Here is a 12944-nt window from a genome sequence, read left to right on the forward strand (position 1 = left end):
AATAGCTTGTTAAGAATTCCACAACACAAAGCTAGCCATCTCAAGTTGGTGTAACAAGACATTAAGTTCCCAAATCATTAATTCTTGTGCTCAGAAGTAAATGGAATGCAAATTTGCAACATCCATCTGAGTGTTCTAAATCCCTGCTACCCACACAGCACCAGCATCCGCTGAGAGCCTGTTAGCTGGCGCCTGCTCAGATCTGCTCAATTAGAATCCATGCATGAACCGTATCCCCAAGGTGACCGAATTCATGTTAAAGTCTAAGAAGCACTCATCTAAACCCTTTATTAAATTACATGCTTAGTCTTTTTTTTCTTAACACATTCTTCAAATTAAATTATAAGGGGCATGATTGTAAATAACTATCTAGAAATTATATCTCTTAAGGCGCTAAGTGGCACTTCTGAAAACCTGACATGATCATCGCATTGTCACACAAGGTGAGACGCTCATCGCACATTATGGCAATGTATGCGCCAAGTCCTGAGGGCAACTAAGCCAACAGCCAACACCGTGTCCAGCGCGATCGCACTGTGACGCACCTCCTCCCTGAGTGAGGGCCAAGTCCTCCCTGACCCACACAGCCCCATTCTGTGCCCTCTTGGGTGCGGTGAGAAGACATCGCGGGACAGGAGTTCTCATCGTTGCGTTTTTTTCCTGCAATTATTGCTCATTTAGCTGTGTACCTTTAGAGGTTTCAGCCTCTTCGTCAGTGAGGAGAGGGTTGGGGTCAGGTTGGTGGTTTTCAGATCGTCTAAGGAGTGCCCACAGCAGAACCAGGGAGGTGTCCTGTGGGCAAGAAGGAGGAGATCCCTGGGCGGCGTCCGAAAACCTCAGCCTGTGTGGGCCCCACTCTGACTTAGAGTGGCTCTCTGACAGATCTGTTCCTACTGGGACATCTGTTCCTGCAACATCACTCAAAGGACTTGCTGTTTAAAGAAAGCTGATAGCAAGTGTCCATTAAGGTTTCATGGGAATACTCTGATGCTAAGTTTAAGGGCTGTGTGGTTACACTGAGGTCTACAGGACAGACAATACGAGTGTGGCCTGGAGGAGTGTGACCTGACTAAACATTTTAAAATCTAGGATTACTTATCAGCCATCAAGTCTTCAGAGTTGCATCATTAAGGCTGAACAAACTTGTGGTGCAGTATAGCAAACGAGGGCACAGAGCCTGGAGCAAGACACCTGGGTGTGTCGACCAGTTCTGCTCCTGACGGGTTCATGTGACTGCGCAAGTTACTCACCTCTGAAAAATTCAGCAACCTTGACAGTAATGAGTCCCATCGTCCTTTATCCACAATTCCAAAATCCAAAACACTGACAATCTGAAGGCTTTTATGGATGAGTTAGAGGCAGAATCTGACATAAATTTGAGGTTGACCATGAAGGGTTTCTGTCTATCCCATTCACTACCCTGGGTTTCACTGAAGAGGAGTTAGGCTATGGTTCCTGACCCAGCTTCTGCTGGGCTGTCGTACGCACCAGGGTATTTCTCTCAGTGGCTCATGATGCTGCAAAAATACAGCAGCAAGAGGTGAAGGGGGAGTGTGTGTAAATCCAGGGAAAATTGAAAAGGACTGGAAGCAGGATAAGATAAGGAGAACTTCCCGGCCACCCTGTAGATAGGAGAGCTGAGGCAACCTGCAGATTGCACAAATCTCCACTAATTCAAGGCCAACTGACAAGGGTTCTGGGTCTAAGCTTGGCTGTTCCAGGAGTCTCGCATCAGACAGAAGTAGCCACGTGCCCATGTCCTGCTGTGCCCAGGAAGAACGTGCCCCTGGCTAAGCTGAGGCTGTTCTGAGGGTGGCAGCTCACTGTACTTGCTGCTGCTCACCGGAGGTCTGTGCACAGGGAGATCCGAGGTGCAGCAACGTAGCTGTCCATAGCTTTCTCCTCTCTACACAGCTTTCCTGGTCTGTAATTTGCACACCATAAAATCCACCCACTGAAAGTATGCTGTTCACTGACCTTAGTAAACGTGCTCAGTTGTGCAACCAAGATCACAACACAGTCTCAGTGCTCCCATTACCCAAAATGTCTGCTCTGCTTCCCACGCCTGTCTTGGTTGTGGGAAACACCGACCTGCAGTCTGGCCGTCCTGCCTGCTCTGGGAATGCCTGCCAAGTGGAATCATACAACACCGTCTTCTGAGTCCGCCTTCCTATGCGAATTGTGCTTTCCAGGACCGTCCACAACGTCGCAAGTCTCTGGAGTTGGTTCTTTACATTACTGAGTGACCTTCCACGGGTGTGTGTAGCATCTTTGTTTGCCAGCTGATGGACTGCTTTGGTTTTGGCTGTTATGAACCTTTTGTAATCAAGTCCTAACGCAGACACGTGTTTTTACGCCTCTTAGATATCAGGCCGTCTGGTAAAGGTAGGTTTAATTCTGAAAAGAAACGGCCAAATTGTTTTTCACAGTGATCGTATCATTGTGCAGTCAGCAACCACATACGAGAGGTCTAACTTCTCCACATCCTAGTTGATTCTTGGTATTATTAGTGTTTTTGCTGACAGCCATTCCAGCCTGCAATTTGCACAGATCTCACATGGACAATGGTGAGGATGTTTGTGTGCTTGCAAGCATCAGGTGGCCCTCGCGGGCGGTGGTCCCATGTCGGTGATGCCCTGCTCAGCACAAAGGGAGTGTGGAAGAGCAGGCCACTGCCATCACGCACGCTCCCACATCTGTCTTCGTCAGTTCCTTTGAATGCCCTGTTCCAGTGTGTGACACATTGATGAGCTCCTTAGAGCCCAAGCCAGGAAACCCAGGGGTCTCTGCTCTCAGTAACACAACAATTTCAACTCTTTTTTTTTTTTTTTTTAAGATTTATTTATTTGATAGGCAGAGATACAGGTACTGAGGAAGAAACAGATAGAAAGGTCTTCCACCCACTGGTTCACTCCCCCAGTGGCTGTAATGGCCAGAGCTTGGCCGATCTGAAGCCAGGAGCCAGGAGCTTCTTTGGGGTCTCCCACGTGGGTGCAGGGGCTCAAACACTTAGGCCATCCTCCACTGCCTTCCTAGGCCATTAGTAGAGAGATCAGAAAAGGAGCGGCCGTGACAAGAACTGGCGCCCATATGGGATGTTGACGCCTCAGGCATAGGCCTAACCTACTATACCACAGCGCTGGCCCCTTCATTTCAACTCTTTAATTAGCAGTAAAAACAAACGTTCTGTGACCTTTGAATCATGATCATTACGAAGCCCCACAGACTGGCATCACATAGAGGAGGCCCGGATGGGGCGGCCAATGCACCAAATGACAAACTCAGCCACAGGCAGTCAGAGAGAGGAGGCCTTAACCACGGCACACGCGACAGGAGCAAATGTCATCCTGCATGTGTCTGCCCCTTCTCTTCAACAGAAGCTCCGCTTCTCGCTCGAGGGTCCTCAGACAGCTGGGGGGCCGTCCGCAGTGGCGCACGTCCTGGTCACTGTGGCAAGAGGTAGTTTTCAGAGGCGCAGAGTTTGTGCTGAGTGATGGAATCTAGAGAGAGAGAACGAAAGCAGTCTGGCACTTATAACAGCACTGACACAGTAAAGTAAGCCTTTTTATACACATACAAAGTCACGTTTAGAAAATCTCAAAAGGCCCGGAGCTGCACCGTCCACATGTTCCTTGTCCGTGCTGCACGAGGGGGTTTCTGAATTTAGATGAAAATGCTGGATCCTCAGTGACACAGGCCCTGGTACAGATGCTTAACAGCTACATTTCCTATCAGATGGCACACACAAGGGATGTGTCCATCACGGCAGAACGTTCTGGTGGGCAGGGTGCTGTCCAGGACACTGCGGACCCGAACTCTAATCCCGGTGAGTGAGCTTACATGCTCAAGACAGAGTATGCGTAAAATACGTGAGTTTTAGCCATAACACTAACAATGAGACCTAGTCTGTGTCACCCTATCGACTTAGCCAGGTATTTTATATGGAGTACAGAGCCAACAGACACGCTTTTTAAACTCCAGTTCTTGTTCTTTGTAGTTCAATCAAGGAAGCTGCACAGGTGAGCTCTGAGGCCCTGTCGGTTTGGAACTCGATGACTTTATGAAGATTACAAGTGGCATCTGGCCCAGGAGAGAGCTGCAGGTGCAGCCGACTGTCGGCACAGGTCGCCGAGTGGCTGGCTGGAAACAAATCCCTCACTCTTTCCTCAGCCCTGGAATGTTTCCTGCTCTGTTCTACCATTAGAATGAAAGAGGCACACAACCCCCAGCACTGACTGGCTTACAAAGTGGGTCAGACTGATTGCATTTGTTGTATAATCGAACTATTATATTTGAAAGACCTTAAACAGTCACACTGATGAGTTGTGGGAAGACGGAGAACTACCATGGTTGTGTAGTACAAAGAAGAAAAAAAAGGTGGGTTCAAGTTAGAGCTCAAGCCAGTGCCCCAGGATTTAGCTGTAGCCTTCCCAGTTTAAGCCTGCTTCCTTCCCCACAGGCGGTCTGAGCTGATGAACTCCAGATGGGAGGAAGGCTAACACTTCTGCATAAGAGTAAATATATTAACACTCACTTACTTACACATTATATCTATACCTAAAGTTATAATTCATACTATATAACAATTTTCAAGAACCAGGCACACCACTTAATTCTCTCCATGACAATGAAAGAGGTAATAGGACTTGTATTTGAATATTGGTCCTTTATTTCTGATATATGTTCTATATATTTTCTTTTGGCTTGTCATTTGCCTTTTGCCTTTTCTTATGCAAACTTTTGCTATACAAAAGTTTTAATTTTTTATGTTTTTGAAATCATATCAGTATTTTGTTTTATTGCATCTAGTTTTGGAGTCATGGGTGGGGGACTCATTCTCAATATCTAGGTCATAAAGCAATTTAGCCATATTGCAGTCCAGGTTGTAAAAACCCTACAGATTTAACTTTTGCATTTAGATTTCTGACTAGAGGTAATTTCTGAAAATCAGAAAAACTGCAGAAAGGATGTTCTTTCCTATTAATCTAAGAATGCAATATAATCTAAAAGTTTTAAACCTTCTTAAAGATTTATTTATTTGAAAGGCAAAGTCAGAGAGGGAGAGAGAGAGAGAGAGAGAGAATCTTCCATGTGCTGATTCACTCCTCAAATGGCCTCAATGGCTGGGGCTGGGCCAGGCCAAATCAGGAGCCTGGAACTCCATCCAGGTCTCCTACATGGGTGGCAAGGGCCCAACCAATTGAGCCACCAACCACTGCCTTCCCAGGCGCAGCAGCAGGGAGCAGGATCAGAAGTGGAGCAGCCAGACTCAAACAGCGTTCAGACGGGATGGGCGAGTTGTGAGTGAGTGGGGGCTTAACCCCTGGCGTTACAACGCTGGCCCCGAGTTTTAAACTTTTAAAAAAGAAAACTGACATGTTTACTTTAAAGTTTATGTGAAAGAGAAAATGCACAGGAAGGCAGTTTTGAGAAAGAGGGATAATGAGGCAGAATGTGACATCCCAGATACCAAAACAACCATCACACCACACTGTACTGGGACAGTCACAGCAATAAAATGGCATGTTATGAGCACAGAGCAGATGGGTCAGCGGCAGAGAATATCCAGAACCAGCCACGCAGATAGAGGGACTGGGGAGATGGCTTGGAGGGGGCATTTTAAGTCGGTGGGAAACGGATGAGTTTACTGAGGAATGACACGGCCCTCTCAGATCTTACAGTGCGTAAACTGCAGACGGATTAAAGCGCCCAGCGTTAAAAAGCCACAAACAGGAGACTGCTCTTGAAGCTCTGGGGCTGGGGAAGACCTTCCTGATCCAAACCACTGAACGCGGAGTCTGTGCAGGGATTTGAATTTTGTAAGGGACCAGTAATCAAAAATTAAAAGCTCTGTTGTACTGAAGACACCATAAACACAGTTAAAGGCAAATACAGATGAAATGTTACTGCGTCGGTAAGAAAACATAGTCCCCATGTTATTTAGTGCTGCTGCAAGACAGTGCGAGAGTGACAATAACCTGATTTAAAAACAGGCGAGAGACAAGGACGAGGACCTCAGGAAACAGCCGAGGCCACCTCGAGAGCTACCTGAACTCATCAGAATGGAGCACGGGTGTGTCCAGCATGGGGGTCAGTGTGGGCAAGCAGGATGAGTACTCTGCCTGGAGGCAGCCTACACATTACAGCAGACACACCCCAGGGCACAGAGATTCCTCTTCTATGAGTCTTTTTACAGAAATACCCATATGCCTGGGATTGGGCTAGACTAATTATAGCTCAGGACATCAGAATGGAAATTGTTCCAATTAGAACACACACAGCATTTAAACAGCAGGGCCAGTGGGAATAACCTAAATGTCCCATTACAGGGAGTGCACGAGTTCACTACAGCGCCTCCAGTGGTTAAGAATGAAATAGCTGTAAGTGTGCTACAGTGGCAGAGTCTTCCAGAGTTAAATAAAAACTGGAAAAATAGGTAAGCCTCCATTTAAACAAAAACAGATCTCTCAAATACCTCCGTTCATACATGTTTATTTCTATGAAATTATGTACTTTAAAAGCCTGGGAGATACACTTCCATCTTTATTGTGGTTACTTTAAGAAGGGGCATAATGAGTTGCCAGCATGGTGGCACAGCAGGTAAGCCACTGAGTGTGATGCTGGCATCCCATATGAGCACCAGCTCGAGTCCTGGCTGCTCCACTTCCTATCTAGCTCCCTGCAGTGTAAGATGGCCCAAGTGCCCGGGCCCCTGCCACCTGGATGGATGAAGCCCCTGGTTCCTGGCTTTGGCTTTGCCCAGCCCAGGCTGCTGCAGCCATTTGGGGAGTGAACTGGTGGATGAAAGATCTCTCTCTCTCTTTCTCATTTTGCCTTTCAAATATATAAAATAAATCTTCAGAAAAACAAAGAAAGGGTAGAATGACTGGGGTCCCTATGCACTTCTCTGCTGTTTGAAGTAAGCATGAAATCAACGGTCCTCTCAACCTCCCTCCCCCACTCATCCACCCTGTAACGTGGTAGAGCAAAGTGTTGCCTGGAAAAGAACTGATTTTTAAATTTAGATAAAATGAAAACCCAAGTGCAGCCCTCATAAAAAAAAGTCTGTAGTTGTCCCCTGTCCCCTCACTCCTGGCGTGGTGGGCTCCGTGACTGTGCTGAGGCACTGCCCGTGCAGTTCTGGGGCACCACCCTGGATGAAGCACCGGGGGTGGGGGTGGGTGCAGAACAAAACGGCATCTGACAGCTGAGTGGTGGCTGACAGCAGAGGAGTCATGGGCAGCTAGCCCCTCGCAGCTTTGAGTTCCCAATTGTAAACACACAGAGGAAGACGGTGTCCATGCAAGCTCACTTGGCATCTGAAGATAGCCAGGTCCCCAATTTCCAATGTCATATCATATGACAAGTCCTCCAACACCCAATAAAACATGACCAGAGGACAGACAGTAGGTTCACGTCAGTGCGAGCCAGTCGGGAGAAACAGGAGCATTAAGCGAACTGTATTTGAACAGCTCCAGGGTGTTTAGATTGAAAAAAACCAAAAACAACTTACCAAAAAAACCCCACCACCAACAGTGATGTTTGGCAGGTCTTGGCAGACAACTGTACACAAGTTCAAGATTACCAGCTGTGCCTCTGTGGGCTCCTATAGCCAGGACATGGAATCAACACGCTGCCAACCCTAATTTTCTGTAGTATGTGGGCAAGTCACTTTATCTGCAGGAAACTCTAACCACCGACAGCCAAATGTGGCTCATGGTACCATGTGTGGAGGCTTCAAGAACAGGTGGAGCCCTGTTGGAACTTTATCTTCGCCTGACAAAATAAGCTCAGGGTTCCAGGGCTGGGAGAGGCATTAGTGGCCACACAGCTGTGCAGAGATGCAGAGATTTGTGCGGTTCAGGCATCGCATCCACTACCCTGTGGAACGAAGCCACCAGGCCTCCGAGGACATGGAGGCCAGGGGCTGCACTATTTAAGGCATCTCTCAGCAGTAGAGCCCAGTGGTTACACTGTTCCCAAAGTCCCTCCTCATCGGGAGACAGGGCTGTCTATGGTGTCACTGTCCTCTGCTGGCATCACTTCTCTCCAGAAGCAGTGGAGCAGCCCCTCCTGTCCTCTGCTCGGGGGTCCCCCTTCTGCAGACTGAATAAACCTCAGTCCGTCCGTGCTTCTGACCAAGTGGCATGTGGGTTTTAGACACCACACACACCTTCTGGATGCTCGGGACTCATGTGTAGGTCTCACCTTCCATTCCTCTCTTTGCCCTACATCCAAACTGACAGTAAGTGCAACCAGCTCTGAATCCTATACTTAAAATCCGACAGTACCACAGTCCTCCATGGTTGCTACCCTAGTCCACCACCAACACTGCCCCAAATCCTTCCCCACCCCCTGCTACTGCTTACAAACCAGCCCCAGAGGCCCTGGCCCCTGCTTAAAACCTTTGCTTGCATTTACGCTCACTTCACATTGCCCGCCCAGGCCCCGAGTGGCTCGGTGGTCCAGCTGACAGCTGGCTGCTTCTCCGGCTTCATGTTCTGCCCCTCCAGCCTCTCACCCTTCGTTTCAGCTGCCCTAGACTCACTGCTTCCGCTGACCTCTCAACCTTTACCTGCTGGCTCCCTTGTCCTGAACGGCCAGGGCCACACGAGCCCCTCCTTCTCTTCACCTGGTTCTCAGCTCACACTCAGCTGCTCAGCAAGGAGCTCATCCCACTGCCACTCCAGACACTCGGATCCTGTCTGTGGCATCTTCTAATAGAAGAACGTGTTTAAAATTTTGTTTGTTGCCTGTTTTTTCCTTGGAATGTAAGTCCCACAGCCAAGGACTGTCTCTCTCTTGTCAATGGCTACACCTGCAGGCCTGGAATCTGATAGGTGCTCCAGAAATCCTTATTGAGTAAGTGAATGAATAACCTGATATATATATATATTTTTTTTTTTTTTTCTGCTCTGATATTTGATGGGAAACATTAACATACCTGATGCTTTCCTAAGGATGAGCTAAGAATTCGAGTTGCATTTGTGCCCGATTCTTCACACATCAACTTTTGCTGGACATTCAGGGAACATGAGTAGAATTGTATTATCACAGCAGCCATGGTTTGGGTGTCGGGGGCGGGGGGCAGGTCCACATGTTGGGAGGAGGTGGGGACTACTGGGAGGAGCACAGGTCATCTCTGGAGAGGCCTGTTACAAAGGAACAATCTGGCCCCTGAAGAGCCTGGGAGACAAATGTGAAGCTGTTCTTGGGACACAGCAACTTTTCTTCACTTGCCTAAATCCTGAGAGAACAGGGAGTCCATGGGAGACATGGACTTTAAAGGTCTTCGAGATGTCACCAGTCAGGACTGTTCTGACCTTTTAATGGTTTGGTACGAGAGTCAGGCTGCTTTGAGAATTGGAGGCAGCAGCATTACTGGGGAAATAGGCTGTTTTATCAAGGCCCTCATCCTGAGAGGCAAAGGAGTGGAGACCAGGGGCGGGATAAACCGAGACAGGGGTAGAGTGGCAGTCCTCACACTCGTAAGGCCCATCCCGGCGGACAGCAAGGCCACCCTTGTAATGACCACTCATGGAGGGCTATGCCCCAGGGGCCAGACTGGGTTCCCCTCCCAGTGCCTGCCAGGCTCAGCCCTCATATTAGGGTTGTATAGAGAAAGGAGGCGACCTCTCTAGACAAACCACTCTCTTTGCTTTATTATTCAGATGGGATCTCAGTCCTCACGAGTGGGATCCCCGGACACCTCTCAGATGAATCCTCAAGAGCTGGGGTCACTTTGGCCCCCAGATCCTCAGGAAGAGGGTCCTGGCTTTCGAGGCCTGGCCCAAATACCCCCTTCATGACGGGGAGGCCTGGCCTCCACAGGGAAGTCTCAATTCTAACACCATACTCCACCATACTCCTTTTCTGAAGGCACGAAGGCAAGCAGGGAGAAACTCCCTGTGTCCAGCTCTTCCTCTACCTTAGAGGACACCCAGACTTACTTTGGACCAGATGCTAGCCCAGCAGGGAGGAGTATGTGCCATAGCGAACACCCCTTGTTGCTTCTATATCAACACCTCGGGAGCGATAGGCACACAAACAGATCAGTGTGGATACAAAGCCTGTCAGTTAAAACCCACCTGACAGCTCAGCTTTGAGAACAACTAAAACCCTGGTTGCCATCCACAGCTTGGGTACCTTCTCTGCTGGGCCCATTCTGTCTGCCACTGCTCACTCTAATGTTTGGCCCATGTATCTCTAACTGCCTTGTCAAGTCTGTCTCCCAGAGGTTAGACTCCATCAAGATGCAGATGGTCCTTCAGATGGAACCCCGCATGGAGCCTGCATTCTGCCACAGCAACCTGGATGGTCACCAGCACCCCTGACCTTCCACACCCTAAGGGCCTCTAGGGTGACGATCCCCTGTCAGCAGGAAGTAGCCGGAGCGACATCAATGCCCCTAGTACCCACAGTAGGAGGGTGTGGATTAAAGAATGGGGGGTTTGAGGCCGGCCAGTGGGGCTGGGGGTCTGTGGACCCCTTCAGATGTAGGTAGAATGTCCTTCACAAGCAGGCTGCCAGCTGTGTCTGGAAAGCCTGTCTCCAGGCCAACTGACGTCCCCCCCACTAACAGCTTCTTGTGCTGCATGTGTGACCGTGCAGCCTTAAATCACACCTCCAGGGTGGGGGCAGGCTTTCACCCAGAGCTGGCGGGGGAGGGGGCTGAGCCCCTGGGAAGAGTTGGACAGGCTTCAAGAGACCCTGGCTATCTTATGTGACCTTGTGGTTTTAAACCATGCCTTCAAGTCAGTTGCAATCTTCCACCCAGAGCTAGCAGGGCAGAGGGCTGGGCCCCTAAGGAGACAGTCTCCAGGAGACCCTGCTATCTCCCTGAGCCCCAAACCAATCAACATACATACGTGAAACCCCTGTCTAATGGGCATCCCCACAGGATGACCCAAGGAGCACATAGTAATGCCTTAAAAACCTGGGTCACTTCCTCAAAGCCAGTGTCCTGCTGGCTCACGATGCATACATGTGTTCCCACCACTGCTGTACACCAAGAGGTGAGGTAGCCAAGGGGCCGCTCTTGCTGGAGCCTGTGCCGTGGTGTTTGGACATTCATGGCTCCCGACCCCCCACTGCAAACAGTAAGCTAAGTGAACCCTTTTCTTCACAAGTAGCCCGTGTCATATATTGCATGACAGAGAGGAAAAGCTGGCTAATCAATAGGGCTGCCTTAGACTTCATTTACTATTTTTTCTATATTTCTTATAATTATCACTGACCACAGGTATGCAAATTGATTCAGTGAGTGGATCTTGTAAAGCCCAATCATGCTGTGTCCTAAATAGCACTCTGGCCTCAGAATCAGCCCTAAAGGCATTCGGATCTGGCTGAAAAGCCCATGAGAGTATTTCAGGCATGGAAAACCAAGACACTCTGGCAATAAGATCTCTGTGAGTGAGATCCCAGTGGAAAGAACAGGTCTTCAAAGAAGGAGGTACCTTTCTCTGAAGGGAGGAGAGAACCTCCACTTTGACTATGACCTTGTCTAAACAAGATAAGAGTCGGAGAACTCAGAGGGCTTCCATAGCCTTGGAAACTCATGACTGGAGCATAGGGAGATTACTGATGCCATAGACAGGAGTGTCAATTGGTAAAGTCAACAACAGGAGTCACTGTGCACTTACTCCTCATGTAGGATCTCTGTCCTTAATGTGCTGTACATTGAGATTTAATGCTATAACGAGTACTCAAACAATATATTTCACTTTGTGTTTCTATGGGGGTGCAAACTGTTGAAATCTTTACTTAATCCATACTAAACTGATCTTCTGTAAAAAAAAAAAAAAAAAAAAAGAAGAAATTAGCAATTCCCAACTTGACTCTCACTGGGATTAAACATGACAATAGGTCTGATCTGATTTCATCATCATTTAAAAAAATCATCTATTATTTTTCACTTTATGTTTCTGTGTGGGAGCAAACTGTTGAAATCCTTACTTAATGTATACTAAGCTGATCTTCTGTATATTAAGATAATCGAAAATGAATCTTGATGTGAATGGAAGGGGAGAGGGAGTGGGAAAGGGGAGGGTTACGGGTGGGAGGGACGTTATGGGGGGGAAGCCATTGTAATCCATAAGTCATACTTTGGAAATTTATATTCATTAAATAAAAGTTAAAAAAAAAAGCCCAATCATGCTGGATTAGTCATAATAGTTTCCCGATTCTCTTCAATGTTTTATCACATGCAAATGAAACAATTTTTACCTTTCTGTGTAATTCTTTTTAATAATATTTTTACTCCCATTTTACCTGAAAGACGCACACACACACACACACACACACAGCGGGTGGGGGTGGAATCTTCCACCTGGTAGTTCACTCCCTGCAACAACCCAGGGCTGGATCAGGCTGAAGCTGGGAACTTGGAAATCATTCTGGGTCTGCCCTATGGGGGGTGGGGACCCGAGTACTTGAGTCACCAACTGCTGCCTCCCAGAGTGCACATCAACAGGAAGGGACTGGCACTTGGACCCAGGTGCTTCCCGATGGGATGCGGTGTCCCACGGAGTATCTTCACCTCCCTGCAAAGCGCCCACTCTTTTTTTGAGGGTGGTGAATGGTATACTCTTAACTCTTCAGTTCTATCAATGGCGGAAATTGTTAATTTTCTATTCTCTAAAAATTACCCATGTTACCTAATTTAAAATTTATTGGCATAAGATATTTCACTGAGGTCAGTGCTGTGGCATAAGGGATAAAGCTGCTACCTGCAGTGCCGGTTCAAGTCCTGGCTGCTCCATTCTGATCCAGCTCCCTGATAATGCACTGGGAAAACAATGGAAGATGGCTTAATTGCTTGTGCCCCTGCACCCATGTGAGAGACCTAGAAGAAGTGCCTGGTTCCTGCCTTTGGATCAGCCCAGTTCCAGTCACTGCAGCCAGGGGATGGAAGATCTGTCTCTCTCTCTTTGTAACTCTGCCTT

The 12944-nt window shown here is 48.2% G+C and overlaps 1 protein-coding gene across 3 annotated transcripts in view; it reads right to left on the bottom strand.

Annotated features, from left to right (window-relative positions):
* Nucleotides 1-2816: 2816 nt before the first annotated feature.
* Nucleotides 2817-12944, bottom strand: part of MCPH1 (microcephalin 1) — a 248593-nt gene continuing 238465 nt past the window's right edge. For all 3 annotated transcript variants that reach the window (XM_051832685.3, XM_089302827.1, XM_089302829.1), the window contains one exon: nucleotides 2817-3500. In XM_051832685.3, coding sequence (XP_051688645.2) covers nucleotides 3445-3500 — 56 coding nt within the window. In that variant the 3' untranslated portion in view covers nucleotides 2817-3444. The remainder of the gene's footprint in view (nucleotides 3501-12944) is intronic.

The sequence above is a fragment of the Oryctolagus cuniculus genome, chromosome 8 (genome assembly GCF_051225735.1).
Source record: "Oryctolagus cuniculus isolate XC-2025 breed Fujian yellow rabbit chromosome 8, ASM5122573v1, whole genome shotgun sequence".
Classification (NCBI taxonomy): Eukaryota; Metazoa; Chordata; class Mammalia; order Lagomorpha; family Leporidae; genus Oryctolagus; species Oryctolagus cuniculus.